The 24,692-nt window shown below is 34.8% G+C and overlaps 1 protein-coding gene and 1 pseudogene across 1 annotated transcript in view; both read right to left on the bottom strand.

Annotated features, from left to right (window-relative positions):
* Positions 1-24,692, bottom strand: part of COL25A1 (collagen type XXV alpha 1 chain) — a 387,771-nt gene that overhangs the window by 128,443 nt on the left and 234,636 nt on the right. Inside the window, 1 exon segment of the mRNA XM_036227627.1 lies at positions 19,972-19,989. Coding sequence (XP_036083520.1) covers positions 19,972-19,989 — 18 coding nt within the window.
* Positions 7,594-7,709, bottom strand: LOC118608864 (annotated as a pseudogene).

The raw sequence follows: 24,692 nt of genomic DNA, 5'->3' as shown, positions 1-24,692 counted from the left end.
ATGCATTTCTTTTTGTGTGTATGGAGTAACATTTGGCAAGTGATATTTTATGCATTTCTGTTGGGTATAAATCGAGAAGTGATATTGTTAGGTTATAGAAAATACATGTGTTCAGATTTAGTAGATACTGTCAAACAGTTTTCCAATGTGGTTCTAACAATGTATGAGAACTTCAGCTCCTCTATATCATCACCAATACTTGGTATTTTCCATCTTTTTCACATTAAGCATTCTGGTGGGAGGTACAGTAATTTTACATTGCATTTTAATTTGTATCTCCCCAGTGATTAATTAAGTTGAACTCCTTTTAGGTATTGGCCACTTTGCATTCTCCTCCATAAAGTGTTCACGTCTTTTGCTCTTTTTCTATTGAGTTGTCCTATTGATTTGTTAGAGTTCTTTATATATTATACGACATATTACATACTGTAAAACTGTATGTACACACATACATCTATATGTATATGTGTGTGCATGTATATATAGAGAGAGCGCATGCAAGTATATTCTCCCACTGTGTATGTTATTTTCTTAAAGGTGTTTTTGATAAACAAAATTTTTAATTTTAGTAAAACTCAATTCAACAGTTTTTCTCTTTACAGTTAATTGTTTTTGTGTTCCACTTAAGAAATCTTTGCCTGCTCCAAGATCATGAAGAGATTTTTCTGTGTTGATTCCAAAAGCTTTATTATTTTATTTTTGTATTTAGATCTGAATTCATGGAGAATTTATTTTGTGCATAATGTGAAGTCAAAGTCAAGATGCTTTTTTCCTGCGTGTGGATATCAAACTAATCCAACACCATTTATTGAAAATGCATCTTTTCCCCCATTGTAGTACAGTGTTACCTTGGTATAAATTAGATGACCATTTATATGTGGATATTTTTAGGAATTTCTGTTTTCTTGTGTAGCTATCTTTCCTTGAGCCACAGTGAGATTTAATTTACCTTTGAAAGAAAATACTAGTAGAAAATACTAATTCTAGAGGCATCAATACTTTTTTCCCCCCGGCTCTTAAAAATGAAATCATGTTTCAGGGCTCAGACTGCCTGAGGAATTGGAGCATTTCATACTTACCTAAAGTATCTCACTTTTACCTTTAGTAGGGCAGGGAGACAAGGAGAAGTCTAGACCAAAATGAAAACCAACGTTCTAGCAAAGTACCCTTCTTAGACCCAAGTTGAAACTGCTGTCACTTGAGGTGGGCATGTAGGAATACTAAAATATCTCCTCCTAAGTATCAGGGGCAGAGGAACTGTACCAAATTCCCATTCTCAGTTGTGGCACTTCCGTTAATAGTTGTGAGGTTATCATAAAATTAGAAATAACAATAACATCACGTTTTACATTTCCTATATTTTACCATCAACAGAGAATCTGTTGCAGCATTTAATCTTCTCCCACACTAATAAAGAAAATATTATATTAATACTTTTATATAAGCCTAAAATCGAACAAACATTCTCATTGGTAGGCCTCTTGCAAGTGAATTAGCCTGGATTTTAACCTAGCCTGTGGGAATTTAAAAACAGTGGTTTGGGATGCTAAGTGGTAGGACACAGCTTTAGCACTAGATTCTCAGGAAGAATGATGACTCTGTGCCTGTCTTCAACAGGTGCCTTCCAAAATGCCTCCCAACTGCATTTCCCACAGAGTTGGATCTTGGGGACGGTGGTCCCAAGATCTTAAGTTCAAAATAAGAGAAAGAGAAATTATAGGGGATCAGCAAGGGGAAGAAGGGGCTAAGATAACAGAATCAAATATACAAACCCTCTTATCTCTTTCCCAGAAAATAATTTTGCCATTAAAAAGAACAGGCGAAGAAAATTAATTTTCTTAATGTTTTCAGTAAATTTTAATGCTTTTATTAATGTTTTCATTAATAAATTAATAATGAATCAAGTATTGAGTAATTAGTACAGTCTGTGTGACAACCTCTGTAAAATTAAGTTTAATGAATTTACTTGGTCATTTAAAACACACACAAAATGCTCACCAATACTCAGTAAGTAGAATTTTATTTTTGGTGGGGCCAACGGCAACCCAAAGAAAAGAATGAGAGGATACCTGCCATCAAGTTTAAGAAATACAATGGAGAGTCTAACTTTTATTTAAATAGGATGTTATCTAACTCCGTTTTTATACACATTTGTTGAATGCCTACAGAGAGTTTGGCAATGGTCTAATCACTGGTGAATATGGTGGGTGAAACTGATTAGAAAAGCTGCATAGTCTGATCTGGAAAAGCTAAATAGTCTAGTGCTAGAGTCAAATATCCCCCATATACTGCATGAGGAGAAAAAATCACCCCCGGAAAATCCAGCTATTGTAAGGTCAAATTATAGTTAATGCGGACCCCTCCCCAGCTTTCAACCCACCTTCCTCCCAAAAGCTACTCCTCCTTAAAGTTCTATTTGTTTTTTCTGGTGAGATTTTCAAGGGCAAGCCTCTCGCTGCATCAGTCCTCTAAAGTCACTTTGTTAGGTTATAGGAAGTGTTTGAGGTCAAAGCTCTTCTGAAATAATTTTACAGTGGGAAGCAGACATGACTTTTTTTTCCCCTCAAAGTCCAATTACTAATGCCAAAGCTACATGTGTCAACTAGAGCTCTTCAGACAGTTTGCCATAAGCAAGGATGCTTAATTCGTGAACACGTGAAAACTGGCATTCACAATTGAGCAATAAATACTGCTGCTACAGAAGGGGGAGTTTCTGAGCAGACAGAATGGCGTCCTGGCACCTGCCAGCTCAAGACAGAACCGAAGCAGAGGTCAACCTCCATTCACAGCTGCGGTGCCTGCTTCGGACACTCCAGACCCCACTTGTGCTCTTGGGATTAATGGCAGGTGTTTTTCTTCTGCTCTGACGGAAATCCCACTCTTCATTCTGAATTAGACCTTCCTCACTGCAAATATGGGTTAAATGTGAAGAAACGATGTAGGCTACCTTAGTAAACACAGATAACATTTCAAAATTTGGGAACCATGGTTCTTTTTCTAAGTCAAAACATTACAAATAAAAGAAACGTTTCTTTGATTATTGACTTTTAAAATTAAAGCTGGGTCATCACTTAAGTTATTTTTCATCTTGAAAGAAAAACTCACTGGTATTAACTAAAGGACTGGTAGCAATACAAATTAATGAATTATTTGAATTACAGAGTATTTTTCAATTGCATTTTGTGGGTTCCAACTACATAAACATATTTATTGTGCAGGTATCAGCATCAGTGACTGGTAACTGTTTGAAGATAAAACTTTTGTCACCAAACATGGCTGAGGTCAATGAAAAGTAAATATGGTAAAATTAGTGGTCATAAATAAGTGAATAGTGAGTCAGTTTTAAGTAATTCTTTGGGATTCCTGTCCTTCTCATCTGGTCTAGCATGTTAGAGTCAGATCTTTCAGAATCTCCACAAAAATCAACAAATATATTTAAAATAATTTTCTAACTGGTTTTATATAATTAGCTTTATTTACATAAGTTTTAAAGTTGCTAAAACAGTTTTTATTATTAGTGCTATTACTCAGTAGTTGGAATATTTCCTTAAGAGTGTTGTTAGAGTATTACTGATTTACTAAAAAGTATTTAAAAATTTCAGTGACAAATTTTAAATTACCCCTATTCAAATGACTTTATGGTAATAATCTTTTTATTAGTGCCAAGCCTTTAATGTGGATCTTAGCCTATACCGATTTCAGTCTCCCAAAAATCTATTTATATTCAAATAACTAATATTTTAGCTTGTTTTCCATGTTCTGTTATCTATTTCAATTAAATGATAAAACCAAACTAAAAGCACAGTGAGTAAGAGGCAAAATAAATGAGATTCAGGAAAATATTGGATTTCAATCTACATAAAAGTAATCGAAATATAGCTAGAAAATAGATATATTCATAAAGGTTGGATGTCCCAATAAAGCCCTTTCATTCACTACAACTATAAATTTTGCCTACTTTGAACTGGCAAGAGCAAAGAGGGAATAATTTTTAAAAGATGGCAATCATGAAAACAAAATTAAATTCTGCTAGAGGTCAAAAAAATGGAAAAGGAACAAACCCTGGAAATTCTTGGCAGCCAAAGCTGCAGGGATAAGAATGAGGTTATGATTTTTATCCCTGAAAACCGTAGGTCATTTTTATTCTTGAAATATAACCAACCTTTTCCTGATTAATCTTTTCATTACTATAGAATTATGAGACAAGCAAGTTTCATTTTCTAAGCATTTACGGCTAACGATTAGCCAGGCGACGTGGTTTGAGTCTGAAGGAGGGACATGTAAATTTAATTATACAGTGGAATAAACACTGTGCTATGAGAATACAGAGAGGAAAGAAGGTAGGAGAGCTGGAGTTTAAAAGATGATATTGCAACTGGCTCTTGAAAGTTGGCCAGAGGTAAGGAGGACTGGGAAGGAACGAAGCAGATCGAGAAGAAAAGAACATGTGTAAGTATGAGGGGACATCGCTGTCAGAGAAAGGTGAGTTTAGAGTGCTAAGAACAAGTGGTGTGTGATCAGAGTTGGGGAATAGTAGGAAAGAGAGATCTAGGAAGGCTGGCTGACAATCCCTAGGTGCCTGGGCTGGATTCTATCATCGATATAACAAGATGACAGTGAGATCAAGCGTGATTTATGGGACTCTGAAAATATGGAATATTATTCTTTTTAGGAAGCTGTTACCTTGATCCTGGAGAGAGATGGCAAAGATCTGAATTAAAATCATGACAGTAGGGACACAAGGAAAGTTCTAGATTCAGAAGATATGTCTGAGGTAGAACCAATAAGACCAGTTAACTGATTGGACATGGTGGCCATGGACAGATCATCAACATAGTTTAGGAAGTCCTGCTCATTTGAAATTTCACAATTTAGTGCATCTGCAGAAAAGCATTGCCCTAAGCGGGTTCAATCCTGATAAACACAGCAGCTCCAGAGCCAAGTGAACCACATAGAGTTTAAATCTGGTTTTAAAGGTGTATTTTAAATCCAGACAGATTGTTGGCAGCTTTGGCTGACTTAATCAGAAATAGCTGAGAGAATTCTTTACTATCAACGTTGGGCAAAAGGAGCACAGATGACATATGGTGGCCACGCTGTGCTGCCATCAGGCAGAGGCCACCCTTCCTCTGTGTTAATTTAGGAATAAAGCACACCTTCATTATTTTTTCCTTCCTCTACTTTTTAGACTGCAAAATGAAAACGGGCTTCCTATCCTTTAAAAGTCATAATTTCCTTACGTCTTTTAAGGATGAAGAAGACAGAGTCCGCTCTACTGGCCCTTCTCTGGGAGCATAGCACGACCTCGGCGGTCACTGCGTGCCTGACGTCTGCGTGCTCAGGCGCTCCTGCAAAGGTTACTTTATCAATGTTCAGTCTCCCAGAGAGGAAAGGAAACAGGGGGAAATCCAGTCTTCCCTAGTCCGAGTAGGATAGAAGCCTCGATTCTACCGATTGTCAAGTATTTGCCTGTTCTTTCACTGCATTGTTGACTTGGCCACTTTGCCAGTGAGATAGATGCTCTTATTCATACATTCATGAAGAAAGTGAATATGGATCATGGTTTTTAGCAGGTATCTCAAACAGCAGAAAATCGTATTGCAAATAGTATTAATAGAAAAATCCAGTGTTTACCTGAAAAATGGGGACCCTACCTATTAACATGTGAAAAACCTTCCAAACTTGTGAATAAAGGGTTTTATGCAGTTTGCAGAGGTTCACCTCCACCTAAAATGTGAACATGTGTGCTTCCAAGGATATACCTTGACCTTGAGTTCATATATATAGTTTTCCACTTTACTAGCATAACGTATTTTTCAGGGACATTTCTTTCTCAAATCATCTTTTTTTATTTTTTTTTTTTGCTTATAGACTTTCAATTTTGCAAATAACTTCAGATAGTAATGTGTAAATTTTAAACTTTTTATGGAAAATCTGATGTGAAAATGTATAACTTCCTATGTATAAGTATAGATCAATGTGTGTGTACATGTGTGTGTGTGTGTGTGTGTGTGTGTGTGTGTTAACCTCTGTGAGCTTCAATCTCGTCATCTGTAAAATGAAGGGAAAAATGCTTACTGCTTGGCTAAAATGAAACACTGTGCATGAAGTAATCTGTTGACCGTCTGGTCTACCAATGGTACTGATTACTAAGTATACACTCAATATTTTTAATATTTTAATCTTTTAATAATTTTTAACAAAAAATGAAATTTCTTTTTCAGATACTTGACCTGAAGATGAAGAAAGTAAATATACTGATTTCCTAAAATGTGGTGAGAAATGTGTTAGGTGGATGGTTGAAAACATTTGGAGAAATGGTAGTTTTAACATAGGTTTACCTCAATGTTCAGGAACTATTACCAAACAAAACAAAGCAGAACAAAAATACTCCATGGTAGTTTTAGCCACATTACTTTAATGGGTAAACAAGCCTAAATTTCTGGGCCTGGAACTACCTAGTCAACCCTTGCATGTAGTAGGTGCTCAATCAATTCTTACTGAATTGAAACACCAGAAAGAAAAGAATGCAATAAAATTCTGTGTTCAAAGCAGCAACACATAAAGAATTATACAAGAACCAGATTCAACATTGCTACAGAAGAACGGTGTTTATTAAAGTGTCAAACTCTGCTAAGCCAGGGAAGGGAATTATAGCTATAAACAGATTTATAGCTTCAGACTTTACACCTTTCATTTTGCATTGATGATTAAGAGACCAAGCAGAAAAGGAGATAGGTATAAACAGAAATTTAGAATACCAAAACCAACCCCATTTATTACAAAACTAATTTTTACAGCTATTACTTTCTGGGCATTTTCTGTGGTGAGATGGTAACTCTAAGCTCTTTTGTGGTATCAGTTTCAGTCCTAAACAAGGAACTGTATGTGCCTATGATCAGTCTTAAGTCATAAGCAGCTGCCATAAGGAAACAATTAGTGGGGTCTAGCACTAAAAGAAAACTTAGCAAAACCAAACATTAAAAAAGGACTCTCAAAAGTAGGGCTGATGTAGCTTAGCTCAATGGAGTTAAGGGCTTATAAAACAGCAGGAATCAGGGGAAGCTCACTCTGGCTTTCTTTTCTAACACAATACAAATTAAATACAGCCAAATTACCACTCCTGCCAATCAAAACCAAGGGGGCTAGTCTTTCTAGCATCATTCCTTGCCTCTAAATGTTTTTAAGGGATTGCTAAAACTTTTTGTTTAACTTTGCATTTTTAAACTTATTTTGAAGAGGTCAAATAAAATGAACTCCATGGTGAAAGACTTGGAATCCTAAACATTTCTTTTGTGGAAAGAAAGTATCAACTTGCTCTCTAAATGCCCACAGTAGCCCCTGTGATTTTACAGCTAATGGTGTCAGCTATCCCAGAATACTCTTTGTGTCCTCAATGTAATTCAAATGTATTCAGAGGTACGTGCATCTTTAAACCGTGGGTTTCATTTATAATCGCCTATTTCAGCATGTTTCCTAAGTACTGGCCCTACTTAATTTTGTCCAGGCTACCTAAGAAAGCCTGTTTTGAAGATCAGTTTGATTCTTTGCTTCACTTGTAGTTTCTTTTCTTTCTTTTCTTTCATTTTTTAATGCCTACAGCACCTGACATTCCTAGGTCTCCCATCCAAGTACTAACCAGGCCCAACCCTGCTTAGCTTCCGAGATCGGACAAGATCGGGCACGTTGAGGGTGGCATGGCCGTAGACTTCACTTGTAGTTTCTTATATAACAATATTGATTTTTGTGAAGGACAACTGAGCACAACACAGGGATGAGGTGTCCCTTTAAGTCTAAGAAGATATGCACAAGGAATGAAAAATACAATTGCTCAATGAGGCTAGGAGAGCCTGAATTTCAGGGTTTCTCTATGATTCTCAAGTTTCCAATGTAAATTAGAAGCCCAGTCTCCTTCATTTTCAGCTGATGACTAAAAAGATTAAAAATTTTTAATGTAACCTTCTACAACTACCATGCTCTCTGGCTCCAGATTTTTCTGTATCTTCACCCTCTGCTCTCTGTGGAGTAAAGATTATATTGTACGCGTCCACCCCTTGCCTCCTCCGCAACCTTGCCCTGCTCCTTATCATTGCTCTCACCCCTTCCACCATTACGGTTCCCTCAGATTCTTCCCCTTGGTTTCCACACATGTTCATCCACCCTCTCCTAAAGTCAGGTGGAAGGAATGTGGCTTTGGCCTTCTATTCCCTCATTTGAGAGTCCTACCTTATACTTACTATTTCTACCTAACTTCCCTAAATAATTGATTAGTCATGGAAAGAAAGGAAATTGGATTCGAGGAAAGAGAAAAGAGGTAACAGAGTAGACGTCATATTTTTAGTCTGGTTTTGAGAAAGATAAAGTAACAAGAGCTGAAATACATATGGGTCTTGGGGGCATTTCGTTCCCTTAAGGAGAAGAAAACCGAGCTATGGGAAGAGAAATTGCCAAGCCACTGGAAAGGAGTTACCCTGGGCTAAGCTAAAATTCAATAAACCAGCGTTCAGGGGAGGAAGGGTTGACAAAGTTCATAAATGTTGGGATTGCCCAAATTTGTGTCTAAGCCTTTTTTTTTCTTTTTCACTTTACTCCCTTCATCAGCTATTGAATATATCCTCAAGGCTTTAACTATTACCTGATTTATGTCCTAAATTCTTTTCCAGAATGGAAAACAGCTCACCAGATGTCTAAACCAAGATATGCCATCCTCAGCTCAACTCAACATTCTTAAACCAAGCTTCTTGATTTCTACTTCAAGCCAGTCATGACTCCTGGCTTCTATATTTTTGTTAAACACACCACTACCCCTTCCATGCCTAAATGCTCAGCATTACGTTTGATTCCACAAATAGACTCTACTGCCAAATCCTACAGATTTCATTCTCCACAAAGTCCCATAAATCTACCTTTCCAGGTTGGCTGCTGGCACTCATGTTCCTAAAAAACAGGACTAGTCTACAGGCCTATCCTGGTCTTCCCTTACTCTACTCCATCCTACACACTTGTCAGATTATATTTTCTAAAGCACATGTCTGAACATATTTACCAGCTCAAAAAACATCAAGGGCCCATCTGCAATCTACAGTGAAAAAGTTGTTATAGAAAACCATCTTCCACAGACATAAAAGCTGTGAGGTGACAGGTGTGGAGAATCTTGGCAATCACACTTGACCTGCTGATCAACCAAACACTATCTGCCTCTTCATATGGTGAACTAGGAGGTACAACACACCTTCATAAGAGAGTCTCCCTAAAACCTGAACCAGAGCCTCGCGGAACAGACAGTTTACAAGAAATACTGAAGACAGGGAAACAAGTAAAGCAACACCACGAGGAAGTCATTAGACTAGTGTAGAATGCTGGGGGGCATTCTGTATGTAGGGCGAATGTGCTGGAAAAATTGATGACATGAAAAAATAAAGAGAGAAGACAGACAAACCATAGAGTAAAAGAGATTGAAGAGTTATAGCAATTAAATGTCCAGTGTGAGTTTGGGGTTTAATTAAAATGAACTACCTGCAAAGAGATATTTTTGAGACAATTAGGAAATTTGAATATGACTGGGAATGATGATATTGAGGACTTATTGTTAATTTTATTAGGGTTGATAATGAAATGATGGTTATGTTTTCAAAAAACAGATATTTTCTTTATTTTTCCCACCTTTCCCCTCACCCCTCCCCTTTGTCAGCCATCACCTTGTTCTCTGTATCTATGGGTTTGTTTTGTTTTGTTTGTTTATTTGTTTTGTATTTTAGATTCCAGATGCAGGTAAAATCACATAGTATTTATCTTTCTCCATCTGACTTATTTCACTTAGCATAGCTTCATCCACGTCATTGCAGATGGCAAGATTTCATTCTTTTTTATTGTATTATATATACATATACCATATGTGTATATGGAATACATAATATTCCATTATATATGTGTGTATATGCATTTACATATGTGTGTGTGTATATATTATATACATATAATATATATATCTCACATCTTCATCTATCGATTGGACACCCTGCTTGTTTCCATATCTCGGCTATTGTAAATAATGCTGCAATGAACAGAAGGGTACATGTACCTTTTTGAATTAGTGTTTTGGATTTCTTCAGATAAATGCTCAGATATGGTATTGCTAGGTTGTATGGCAGTTCTATTTTTTAATTTTTAAAGGAATTTCTATGTTTTCCATAGCAGCTACGCCCATTTACAATCCCACCAAGAGTGTACAAGGGTTCCCTTTTCTCCACATTCTCACCAAAATTTAATTGTTAATTTTTTTGATGATTGCCATTCTGACAGGTGTGAGGATACTGCAAATTATGTATCTAATAAAGGGTTAATATCCAAAAATAAATAAATAAATAAGGAACTCATACAACTTAACACCAAAAAAAACCCCAAGCAATTCAGTTAAAAAATGGGCAGAGGACCTGAATAGATATATCTCCAAAGAAGACACACAGATGGCCAACAGGCATAGCAAAAGATGTTCAATATCACTAATCATCAAAAAAATACAAATCAACTCCATGTATGTTTTATAAAAAAAATTTTAACTGAATGTGAATTACTGTGATAGATTCTGCCTGACCTAAGATTTTAAATAATTATCACTGAATATACTGAACATTTGAAAAAAATAAATCATTTCAGCTTTATTAGCATAAGGAAGCAGTAGAGGTTCCTACCATTATTATTTAAACTAAGTTTAAATGTGCCCTATCAAAAAGAGAGAATGGAATAAAATGTTTCTGAAGCTATCATTTTTACTATCATAATGTTTCTCCACTGTAATCTCTACACTAAGAAATATGTCTCTATTAAAAATGTGGGATCAACTGAACATGACCAAATGATATTTAATGAGAAAATAAATTTAGTTCAGTAAGAATTTTGGTTACATCAAAATTATCAAAAAGAATTCACGAAAACATCTATGTGAAATTATATATACATATATAATATACTTGAGAAAATTTATAAATAAAAATTTAAAGTTTAAAAAATCTCAAGCTGAATTAATTTTACTTCACTGAAGAAGAGTATTTCTAACTAAAACATCTGTTATCTTTAGAAAGAATTAGACACGCTTAGAAATGTGCACGAAATGTTTGCTATGCATACAGAATCTGACACTATGACCATATCTAACAGTGATAATCACTTTTCACAAATTTCTTAATTTTAAGATTGGTCTATTTATCCCAAACCTCTCTATGCTTCGAGGCCTTTATGCTCCTGGATGCTTACCCAGCTGATGAAGTACCGTTACGAGGGTAACACGTCTTTATGACTCTGTCTCTGCATGAGCACTTAGGTGAGAAGGTGTGTGCATACGGAGGTCTTTAATAATAACACTTAACATGTGCCATCACAGCTCTAAAGTGCTTCATTAAGTCATGTATTAGATAAAACCAACAATCTTTATTTCACATTGAAAAACTGAAGGAAAAAAAATAACTTGCCTACAGTTATACAGTTTGTAAGTGTTAGACCAGGATTTAAGCCCACGTCTGCCCAAGGAGCCATCCCCTAACCCTATTCAATGTATTCCATATGGTGCTTTAAAAACAGAGTGCTTAACGTTGATATTTTCAGTTGCTCCAGTCATTTCATCATCAAATGGATATAAAGTTATCTTTAAATCTGAATTATTAAATGTATACATTTATTAAACAAAAATATATTGTGCATTTTCTACATATCAACACTATCTAAAGAAACAGATACATAAATGAGTATGGAATTCAGGGAATTTCGGCTTCCAATATGTAAATCAAAACTGGATTAACTTAATTATTTATGAAAAGGTATGCATTATTCACCTTATTCAGAAAGAATTAAAAGAAACATATTTGATAAAAAATTAAGCATAAAGTTGGCAATAAAAGTTATTCAATTAATTTTAGTGGAAAAGAATTCTAAGCTAAAATTAAACTTTGAGAATGATGTTATACCATTTCAACACACAATGACCATGGAAAAACAAAAAAATATGAGTTCTAATAAAATAAATAAGCTGTAATGCTATGTATATTCTTAAAAATATAAGCTATTTCCAAATGGAGTCTTCCATATCACATTAAACATTTACTTAATAAAATATCCAAAAACCATAAACTGTTAAGACTTTAATAATCATTCTTTTTATTATCTAACTACCACATAAAATATGGATAATGGAAAATGATAATACATGGTCAAATCTAGCATGATTGATTAATAATTACTAGTTTAATATGACAGTTATATTATGTGGTGAGCAAAATAAGGATTTTCTATACACACACACAGGCACACAGGCCCATGCTCTCCAAACTTCTTGGAGAATGTAGATGTCCTCCCCCTGCCCCCAAGTCAGACTATATGGATGGGAAAAAGGCTGCACTGAAACACAAACATGAAATATGGGAATTGCTAAAGTGTTAGGTTAGAAGGAGCTTAGTACATAATTAAAAACACATGAACAGAAAGTTAAATCCAAAATATCAGAAATAATTCTATACGAGGCACACGCAGCTTGCTTTTTATAAATTTTAGTAAAATGTTATGAAATGGCAATGACAATGTCAGGGGGGGAAAAAAAGCAAAAAGGAATTTGGTGGGGGGGAAAGGCAAAGGGACATCTTCCACTTTTCAAGTACATTGAAAAAATACAAATGGAAGCCACACGCGTCCATGTGCAGTTGTCTGATGGTATTTGCTTGCGGTTTTCTCTTACATTTTTTTCTCACTGAGTAATACAGAATTACAACATGAACGCCGCTTTAGTACTCCAAATTCTTAGGGGAATCACATCTCCTTTATGTTCACATGCAATTCTCCAAAGGAGGGTTACAAGGAAGGCTTTTAAATTCAAGAATTTTACACAAAATAAATGTCCTTGGTATTGAAGTGGTAGCTTTCACTTACTAAAGTGCTTCTACTATTTCATTATCCTCTATTGAATATACTAGTAGAGTAATTTTGTGTAAAAAAAAAAAAAAGGCCAATATAGCTTTCTAAAGTGTATGAGATGAAATCCAGAGGTTTTTAAAAACAGCTAGTTTCTATAATTTGTATTAAATAATTTATCAATGGGATAATAATATTGTTTAAGCGATGTGGCATTACACACAACCACCATGAACTACTTTCTACAATTGCTTTGATTATTAAAAATCAAAGTGAAGCCTTGAATCCTTTTGTAACAAATAAGTTGTTATAAAATAATACATCATAAATATGGCCCTGGGTTAATTATATCTGTTTATTTTCACCAAAAAAATATCAATATAAACAAATTATGAAATAAAAGGAAACCATGTAGTAGTGAAATATTATTATATTAAAATGAATGTCAGTAAAAACTCAGAGCTTAGACACCTTAGACACTTGTTTTAAATGGCATTATTGACGACACATAGTATTACTGATGGGGGCATTTAGAATTATGAAAAGCTGATCGTTTTCTCTCTTCCTTAGCTTCCTTTTCCTTAAGCTCTTGTATATACCACTGACAACTCAGTAACATTTGTTGAATTTCTATGTACGAGGAACTAAAGATGAAAGAAAACATAGGTCCCACTCTTGAATATAATAAAAGTCAGTAATAAACAGAGAAAAGATGTTTATAAATAACTGTGATACAATAGAAAGAGGAAAAAGGAGGGAATTATTACTTATGAGTACCTGCTATATACTAGGCACCAAGTTAGAAGTTATACATATATCATCTTAGTTTAATCTTCATACCATCTGTTAAGATAAGACATTGTTATATCCACTTTACAGAGAGGAAAATGGAAGTCAGAGTAATTGAGTAACTTGCCCAACATCATAGAGCTTGTAAGTTGAAAAGCTAGGATTTGAATTATGATCTGTCTGCCTTTGCTGTCTATGCCCTTCTACTTTAAGTGTAAAGTAATAAAAAAAAAGCTGTACAGATAAAGTGCTGTGGGGATTCAGCAAAAGGGAGATATTACATTCAGCTAAGGGAGAGTAAAGACATCTTGATGGAAGAAGTGCATAAGTCTGAAAGGTGATCATATTAGATGTGTAGAAACTGAGAGTATCTAGGGGCTGGGAAGAAAGTAGTTCTGGAGAAAAGACTATTTTAAGAAAAAAACAAAGAAAAACAGATTTGAAGAAAAAAAATTAAGGGTTTAGTTTGGTTCAATGAAGCATAACGTCCAGAAAGAACATGAATGAAAAATTAGCAGGAGTTAGGGCTAGAAAAGCAGGCCAAATCAAAGGATATGAATGTCAGGCAAAGAACTAGATTTTAATTCACGCTAAATGGTAATCACATTGAAACTCAGAGTTTTGGGGTCAGAAGAATGACATAATCAGAACCATGATAGAAAACTTTTATCTGGCAGACATGAATAGCATGATATTTGTTGATGATACACTCAATCTCAACCCTCAGTGTCTTCACCATGGAGAGGAGAAAGCTAAATGCTCGCTTTCCTGACTCACCTTCCTTGCAGCAATGACTGGGCAGAACACAGGCAAGTTTTCACAGTGCACAGAATGGCAAAGTCAGTATCAAAAAATAGAAATGTAAAATCCTGTTAGGTGGGCAGTGAGCTAGAGGAACTTAATTGATCTATCGGCCATTCGTAACATAGCACAGAGCATTTGCACCGTGACTCTAACATCTGGTGGTAGAGAGGAAGGAGAAGGAGGACCTGGGATCAAGAGAGTAACATAGAAAGAGAATGCAAGAGTGGAAATCCAGGAAAGGACTCCGTTACCAGAGAAATGCTGCCTGGATCTAAACAGAAACTCAATTACTAGAACTGTGGCGTGGCACCAGGGCCACACTTAGAGCAATGGCATCGATCCTGAGTAACCTGCATGTTGGAAAATGTCCTCCTAAAATGCCTCATGTTTAAGGTCCCAACTGGACCTGGGGATTCCCCAGGTGTGCAAATGCAGGTCAGGGCTTGCAAGTGTTGTTAAAGTCATCCTCAGATGCTGGGGAGTGTCACACTCTACTTGGCTATTAATACTAAAAGATCAAAAGGACAGAGGTTCAGTCTACCTTGTTCACAACAATTTCATAGCCTTATTGTGTGTGCCCTGTACATAGCAGGGGCTTAACAAATACCTGAGTAATTAAATTATGGTAATATAAATTAATGAACAAATATAAAGGTGAGTTTTATTTCAGATTAATTTTGCCTCACCCCCAAATAATTCTTATTATTTCCAGTTTGAAATACACATGCTCATGTCTTGTTTCTTATTTCTTCTCTTTTCTTTCTTCTCTTACTTACTCTCTGTTCTTGTTGTTTTTTCTTATTATTCAACCACTTTTTCAAGTCTCTGTGACATTATTTACTCTATCCCATTCCGTTTCCTAAGAATTTGTTTTTCTTCGTTTCAGTGGATTTATAGCAACATCCTCTCCATTCTTTTCCCATCTTCACCACAGCTGCCAGAATTGCCTTTTTTCTAATACCCTTTCACCATCCCATTTCTCTTGTCAAGAACCATTTTCTCACATATTTAAATAAATGCAAAGACTCACCTCTCTTCCCTAAAGCTTATTTTCATATTCAATTTTGTACTATTACTGCAATGGCATTCACTGCCATTTAGCTTTCCAGTGTTTGCGATTGTTTAAAAATCTAAGCTAAATCCATTAAGCTGTCTTTGACTTTAGAAAGATGATCAGAAGAACTCCCTGAATAATAGATATTTTCCTTTTTTACCATTGGTCTGCAAAATAAAACCTTGTTAATCTGGAATTCCTTACTAAATAAGTGTAATATAGAAGAAGCAAAATTGAGTTATTCACTCTCTAAGAAAGAGTTTTGCACTATATAAATAATGTGAATAAGATGATGTGGGGATGTTCATCCTACACAAGAAAACTCTCACTGACATAAATATTTGCACAGGAATAACAAGGTGCCAATTATAATTGTGTCCAAATATTTTCATAAACTCGAAAGGATGTACAATCTTCCAACTCAGACATTTACAACTCTTTTCTGTGGAAGTTAGTTGTTTGGAAGTCTGATCGTATCTTCTCACAAGAATTGTAACATAAATATGGTTTTCTTTCTCAGCCCAATCAACAAAAGCCTATTTCTAATGTACCTAAAAATAATTCTTATTGTACGATAGAACCAGTATTGGTAATACACTCTCTTAACAAAAAAAATCCATTGAAGGTTGGAGTTTGGGATTTTAGAAATGTAACTGTCACAATACCACCAGTCATAGAAAGTGTGGTTTTTCCAGTGAAGTAGGTAGTCTTGCTAAGGGGCACCTCTGAGTGACATGGTTATGACTCAGAGATGGGAAACTTCAGTTTGGGGACTGCTTAAGGGATCTTGTTTGGAGAAAGCTTGTTTAAGTAGCAAACTATCCTTCTCTTTCCTTCCTTAACTAGTTGCAAAAGGAGATGGGGTGAGAGGGTAAAGAGAACGTTTTGCAATGTCCGTGCCCTTCCCTTTTCCTACAGTTAATAAACCCTAAGAAGGCACAAGGGTGAGAAAGGAACAGGAAAGGCAGAGAAGAAATGTAGATAAAGTTGTTATATTAAATCTTAAAATAGATAAATAACAACAAATGAGTTATGAAGAGTTCTGGCTCAGATCATACAAAAATCAGAAAAACTACCCTAAACATGCCTGAATCCATCTGATCTCGGAAGCTAAGCAAGGTCAGGCCTGGTTAGTACTTGGATGGGAGGCCACCTAGGAAAACTGGGTGCTGTAGGCATTAAAAAAAATCAGGGAAACTGAAAAGGTTGCCATTTTAAGAAAAAAGTGGATATCGTTTTGTCACCAAAAAGATTTTATAAAGGAAGACATACCCAAATTACAAGTTCCTGTTATTATATATATTGTATATGAATAAAATCATTTTTAGTGATCCAAATAACAAAACAGGGGCATTTTAAGAGAAATCTGATAAAATAAATCTTTCAATCGTTTAAAAAACCATTATAATTTTCTAATTTAGGTTTTAAATGTACACTGCTTGCTTTTACACTATATGTACCTTATACATCTGTAAGGTTTAATATATAGTTTGTATAAATTTACTCAAGGAAAAAGTGGATTCATGATAAGGTGTTAATACTAAGATGTAATTATATCAACTACTATAAACTTTGCTGCACATATTGATAATCATGCCTACTATTCAGGTCATTTCTAAGTGTTGATATTTTCAGATAGATAAAATTTGTTCTTGGAGTTAAAAGCCTATTCAAGGTCCATTTTGTGTGTGTGTGTGTGTGTGTGTGTGTGTGTGTGTGTGTGTGTGTTTGTGTGTGTGTGTGTAATCCCAAGAGTAGATTAGAGGCTGGGAAAATAATACATTACAATAGGTAACAGAGAAGATGAAAAATATAGATGGAAAGGAGCCTATATATAAAAATTCTTGTGTATGTTATAAAAAACCCCAAAGCTAATAATCAAGTGCTAAATTAAGAACTTCATTAAGAATTATTTAATTTAAAATCAAAAAATGGAAGTTTCTCTTGAAAAATATCATGATAATGATGCAGACATAAGAGGTAGGTCAGACTTTTCCTTAGGAACACAGCAATAAAACTCTGCCTGTATTTTGTGCCTTAGAAAGACAATGTGAGGGTATTTCTTGGCTTCACATTTCCCCTCATCCATATCCTTCCTGAATTCATTGCTTTCAAGTGTCCACCAAAAGCAAACTGGTAGCCAAAACTAGGGAAAATCAGAGCAAGTCCCCGTTTGAAAATGCCAGTCCTATCCTCCTTGAAAGTCTCCAAAATTTTCAAGTATAGGCAGTTAGACTTTATTTTTCAGAAGAGCCATTGCAAATATAAGACCTGATGTGAAGGTATTTTGAATTGCCAATGATACACTTTCAAATCTTAGCTGCAGTGATCCGGAATATTCCTAGTTCTGTCCATTCTTGGTTCCCGCACTGGTTCATCATCTTTCTTCTGCTCATTAACTGTGGTTGCATACCAATGAGTCATGACGATCATGTTCTTCTTTTTACAGTTATTCTCTTTAACATCTCATTAACTAATATGCTTTTTATGTCTTTTTGTTCAATTTCCAAATTTTTATATCTATATCTTAATTTCCCACTCTTTGTTTTGTCTATGGGACACTTGCTCTTGGATGTTGTAGCAAATGTAGATGTCAACTCATACCACCATTTTCTTCCAAGACAGTGCTAGAATACAGGGAGTTAGCACCCCCAACAATGAAGGAAGGGGAAAGTAGTGGATAAGTACATCAACTTCCCTGCCCCTCAGTAGGATGGTTCTGGGGCAAGCTCTACACGACTTCTTACAGGTTCTTCAGCGGGACGCAGTTTCAGCTGTCCAGAGCAATAACTTGGTCATTAACACATCCGTTCTCTGTTTTCTTCCCCTTCCTGTGTCATATTCTCACTTTCTCACAATGTTTCCTGGGATCGAGTCCCAAAAAATCTACGCATGCCCAAAGCCTTATCTTAAGAACACCCTGGTGTAGGGAGAGGTGATGCAGTCTAAGACAGAGGTCCTATTAAAATTTTAAATATGTTAAAGAATATAATCTTTTAAAACCAAGGCTCTAATTTTTTTTATCATCTGTTATATCTCACCTCCTTTTCTCTTCTTTTGAGACAAACTTGACTTCTGCTCCCAGTTTTATGGTGTCATTTCAGGTGAGTCAATTATCATTTCTGTACACACACACACACACACACACACACACACACGCACACACACACACGCACACACACACACACTCTCACACATTTTCCAGAGCTGTCATAAACATAAAATGAAATAAAGCATGCAAAGCACCTTTTACTTTTTCTTCATCCCATTATAATGATGCAGTTTCAAATTTAGGGAATAAGCTACAACTTTCTTTTGTAGTTTCTTTCTTTCCAATAATTACCTTAAGCCAACTAAGAATCTGAGTGAAAATCACAAATAATGAGAGTATTCTCTGATATGAACATAAATTAATTACAGATCAAACTTTTTCTCATGGGTATAGTATGAAAAAGACTCCTCCACTGAAATATGTGGGGGTTTTTGTTTATTTTGTTAGACATCCTTAATACACAGAGCTCATAAAAAAACTATAACGTTCCCATGGTCTAGAATAACAATTAGCACACTATAGACAATTTATGATACTAACAAAGATATCATGAACATAGTTTATTTATGAAACAATCTAAGACAGAAATAGCATTCAATATGTTGAGAGGAAAGAGACGTAAGGAGAACTCAAGAAATAATTATGTTATTTACAGATATTATGGCGTTAACGGTAAAACGTTAATAATGGCATTTCCTTCTCTCCAGCTTCCTACATACTACAATAAGTATTAATATTTAACTTGTTCTTTACTGACGCTTCATTTCTGACAAGTCCCTTCTTGTTCACTTTCATCTTTATACATATTCCTCCCCTTCCTAAAATTTCCTCACTTTCTTCAATATGATTGGGGGCCCAAAAGATTTTCTGTTGACTGTGTTTAAATTTAATTATAAATCATGTCTGCAGCAGTTGGTTTATATTGAAAATAGAGAACGAATTCAATATCTGCTTATAATGAATCAAAAGTAGCTGGTAAGATCGCAGTCTACATAATCAGAGCCTGCGTGGATTTACAACGACATTATTAGTACATGATTAATCAGTACCTAATGTGAACCAGTTCATACCAGACATCTACTAAGTCATTTTGTCTTACATTAAAGTCCTGTGGCTCTGTTTCAGATCAGTTAAGGGTTTTGCTTTATATGATAGTACATTGTTAAACTTGCCATCTGGTCCAACAGCTGACGTGGCTCATACAACCCTGAAGAGGCCCCAAAGCTTTACTCCTGGGAAATATCTGGTCTACCGTGTGGTGTCATGATTACTGGCTCACAGCTTTTTTTGTGTCTTTTGAAAAGTACTGCAGAAAAACCCCCACACTGGAAAAATCCTAAATCAGAATTAATTTGTTAGAAAAGAGTTCACTTACCCGAGGACCAGCCTGACCCTGAAATTGAAAAAAAGAAGAAAAGGAAACAGTTATAAAATTGTTTTCTTAAGTTAATATTTTCACTACTAAAACTTAAACTAGTTCTGAAAATCTTTTCAATATATTTCTGAATATAACAATACCTAGCTACTGACAAATTTCATTTTGTGGTTTTAAAAAGTCATATATCTTCATATTTTTACTCTGTTATTTATGTAAAATCTTGATATTGTGGCCTGTTGCATATAACTCCAAAATGACTCAAGGGTTTTAGTATGTTCTAGAATTAAATTGGAGAAAGAGAAGGCAAAAGGTAAAATATACCTCACATGATCATAGCGAATGGGTTACTTAAAGGGACAGTCTACTAGCCCAGACCATTAGTGTGAGATACATATTCCAAGATGGCGCAGAATTAAGAAAAAAACAGGCAGATATTTTAGTTTTAGAACTTACAGAGTCTTTGAATTTTTCATTGTTTCTATAATACTTTAAGTCAATTTTTAAAATAAACATCTATCTCTTACTCTACATAATCCAAACTAAGGGAATTTTTTAAAATATGAGAGATCTTTGGCTCAATTAACGTGCACCATAACCCCTCATGCAGTCAATAGATTACATAATCTTTGGGTAATCTAATTCTTGTTGTTTAAGCTAGTAAAAATTTCAAAGCGACATAACGGCAAATGCTTCTAAGAGAAAATCACCTGTGAATAAAAATATTGATTACCTATTACCTTCTTAAAATCTCCAGTTGGGTTTTGTATATGATGAGATGAAAGAAAAAATTCACACTGAGCTAGGAAAACTTAAAAAATAAATTAATAATTTAATCTCATCGTGTCAGCTGTATACTACTCACTGGGTACTGTACAGGTTATCATGGAATTAACACAACTCTCAGAGAAGACTCTTTCTCTTTTAGCTCCTCTCCAAACTTGGAATTTCTTTAGGTGCTTGTCCTCTAACTGAGTGGGGATAGAACGGATGATTTTCAAAAGCTTGCTCAAGGCAACACCCGCAACACCAGCAACACCCGAGGCAGCTAAGGCACCGGCATGAAGACGAAGAAACAGCAGGAGGGGTGGATTTTAAAAAGTGGTAATCAGAACAGAATGGTAGAAAACAATTAGCCAGTAGCTGATGCCTGACAGAAAAGTGATCAAAGCAAGTTGAAAGTTTTGTGAGACAAGTAAACCACAACGGACCATGATAAATGAGATGACATATCACTGCAGTGTGTATTGTTACATTAGGCAATTTAAGAGCAATATTAACCATTCTTTGTTAGGCTGTTATCACAATTACAGTTGCCAGAAAGTGCTAACACTCTTCTCTAAATGGACAAACTCATTTAGATTTCTGACTGAGGCAATTAGTTTCACTACATGATACTTTTTTTATGAATGGTAAAACTGTATCATTCCTTTTCAGATGGGACAAATGCTGTTTTTCCATTAACACATGCACAGATAGGCACATAAAATTTGTACTTTTAAAAGAGAATCTTACTTTGAAATACTGATAAGGATAAGAGACCCACATATATCTTTACTGTGATAAGTTTTAAATAAAAACATTTTCATTTTCAAAAACTTGAGGGGATATCGGTATTGGTCATGCAACTCTAAAAAGTGCTAGCTACCTCTGTTCCAAGGTAATCAGAAAGAAATTACTTCAATAACTTAGAAATACTTCATTAAGAAACCCAAGCTTGGTGACCATTTTTAATACCTTTAATTCAGATTCATTTCATTCTCTTGAATTGAAAGGAAATACTTCAAAACAGTAATTTCTATGTTTTGCATTTTGAAACCCTTATTGTCTAAAAAGATCATTTGAAGGTGGTTACTATAACTTTATTATCTCTTGAAAACTCTCAAATCCACACATTCAGATGTCAAGCTTATTTTTCTCTCAGGTAAAAATGGCACCAGAAGTAGGCATCTAGGTAATGCTTTAAAACAACATCGTAGGAACTCTGGGTGGCAACAGGATTGTCCTGGTGGCAGGAGGTTTTGAGAACCCATAGGAATCCTGTCACAGAATCATCTCACTGGGATTCCTTAACCTTTCAAGAATCACAGTTTGACCTAGAGTCTATGCCAGTAAGTGGAACAGATGCACTCCTCACTGCACTGTGAATTTATTTACATTTAATCCTTGATATCCCAGGGCTGAACTTACAAGGTGCTTCAGAAACAACTGTCAAATTGCTGAAAGGTGAGAATATTTTGACTGGTCCAAAGATGGTTTACAGTATTTTTGTAGAACCATTAGAAAGTTTACTATTCTTATATGACAGGCTTAAATTTTCAAAAGGTAGTTTCTCAATCCATTGTTCCAGAAAAGGGAATAAACACGTCCATATCAAAGAGGAACTCCCCACTCAGTGGAATCTTATTCAGATAACAAAGATGGAACTGAGGCAGGCCAAGACGGCAAAGGATTCACAGGAGGATTTAGGTCCTTCACACGTGGCACAGGACAAAAGACATGAGAGTACAATCCTGAAAAAAATCACTTCCTAGTGTGATTAAGTTACCATATCTAATTAAAGTGAGGCTACTACATCAAATTACTTTGATAATTACAAAATGCTATAAAATTTAGCATGGCAATTTATCTATTTATTTACTTATTTATTTTTTAATTTTTTATTTATTTTTTTTTTTAGGCGAGGCAACCCTTGGTTGACCTCACAGATTGCAAGGACCTTGTCAGCTTTACAATCCCTTATTTTTTAAAATTTTTTATGCCTACCTGGTCTTCCTAGATGGTCTCTCATCCAAGTATTAACCAGACCCAACCCTACTTAGCTTCTGAGGTCAGGTGGGATTCGGCTTGTTCAGGGTAGCATAGCCATAGACTAGTATGGCAATTTAAAGTAGGCTATATATCCAATACTACCAATTCATTCAACTAATTCAAATTTAAATAAGAAGTGTAGAAATTTAAAAATAACAAATTAATATTCAAATGGCACACTATAGAGAAAAGCAATTGAAGAAGTAAAGCATTAAGGATTATGTGTATTAATTTTGAAATAGCTTTGCAAAGACTGCATAATCTTGCAATGTCTATAAGCTGCTCAGTGTTTCCAAGGACTCTTACATGCTTGACTGAAGTAAATGTTATGCATAATTTATATTGCCTAATGTGTTACTCTATTGGATAGATATTAGTAATTCTTACCTTAGCCACAGTCACATAATATTACTTAGATAAGAGTGTTTCAATTTAATAATTAAAAAAAATTATTAATCCTTGCTGGTTTTAATTCTGGGAAGAAGTGGCCATATTCTTTATATTACAGGAAAATAATAGCTATAGTCTCAAGCCTCGTGGCTATTTCATTTTTAAAATTTGAGAGAGAAAGAGAGAGAGAACAAATATAGAGATATTGTTGGGTTCATGTACAGAAAATAAAAATCTATTCAATACTTGGAAGATTTCTTTCATGTTTGCCTTTCATAAATAAATAACTGTATTTAAAGATTTAGTTTTATATTTAAACACGTTAACGAGTCCTTTCCGCAATAATTAAAACACATTATTATATTTTCTAACAGAATATCATATTTATTTTTTCTTTCTTATAATTAAATGTTCATAATGGACGCAAGAAAAGTAAATAGTTTTATGTGTGCACTTTTTGTCATTAAAAATTGCTTATACAGAACATCAGAAAAAAACCTTATTTGTCCATTAATTTACAACATTAAAATTTATTGGATGCCTAATGCTCCGCTAAGATTGATTCAGATTTTTGCTATTGCAAATAATGCTTAAGTCTTTCTTTATAAATAATTGACTATAACCCTGATTGTTTCCTTATGTTACAACACTGAAAATATACAATGTTATTCCAATTATGAAATTTATATATTTTATTTATATTATATAGTATATAAAATACAGATTATACATTTTCCAGGATATTTTATATGTGTACACATATATGTTTATTCTGACATATATTTGTAAATCTATCAAGAAAGCAGAGAGAGAGAAGAATAGGAGGGAAGAAAGGAAGAAAAGCATAAGAAAATAAGTAGTTATCTCTAGGTGTTGGAATTATGGGTAATTATTTCTATATTTAGTTTTCTACACTTCTCAAAATTTTACTGACCCATGTCTTGATATAAAAATATTTATCACATGATACCTAATTCACTGCAGAAAACTTTAAAACAGAACATTAATTAAGTTGTTAAATTTTTTTCCAGACTAGATTTGTACAACTCAAAGATATAGGTCAGTGACGTTGAATTCCATTTCAACTATTTCCCAATCCAGCGTGTTTTCAGTTACTTGGAAGAATGTTGCAAAATTCACAAAGTTTTCTTTAAAATTCAGTAAGTAAAGGTTTCAAATTCACTTTCCGTGTATGCCCTACATCACTTTCAGGAAGAGATCAGGAGCAGAGAAAGGGGTGGGAGAACACCTACAGTCAAGCTCCGGTGAGAGGAGGTCTGGGGGCTCCTGCCAGGCGGTTTGTGGCACCATTCACTGTTTTGCAAACCAAAACATTTGGGTTTGGGATTGAGCTGTATTATTTCATGGAGTTATTTAAAGAACTTATAATTTTAGCTATAAATGTGTATAAAACTCCTAAAACATAATAGAGTAGTCCCCCTGTATCTGCAGAGGATACTTTTCGAGACTCTTCCTTGAAACTACAGATAGTACAGAACCCGACATATACTATGTTTTCT

The sequence above is a fragment of the Rousettus aegyptiacus genome, unplaced genomic scaffold (genome assembly GCF_014176215.1).
Source record: "Rousettus aegyptiacus isolate mRouAeg1 unplaced genomic scaffold, mRouAeg1.p scaffold_m13_p_10, whole genome shotgun sequence".
In the NCBI taxonomy this organism is placed as follows: domain Eukaryota; kingdom Metazoa; phylum Chordata; class Mammalia; order Chiroptera; family Pteropodidae; genus Rousettus; species Rousettus aegyptiacus.
This window is presented reverse-complemented; position numbering and strand designations above follow the sequence as displayed.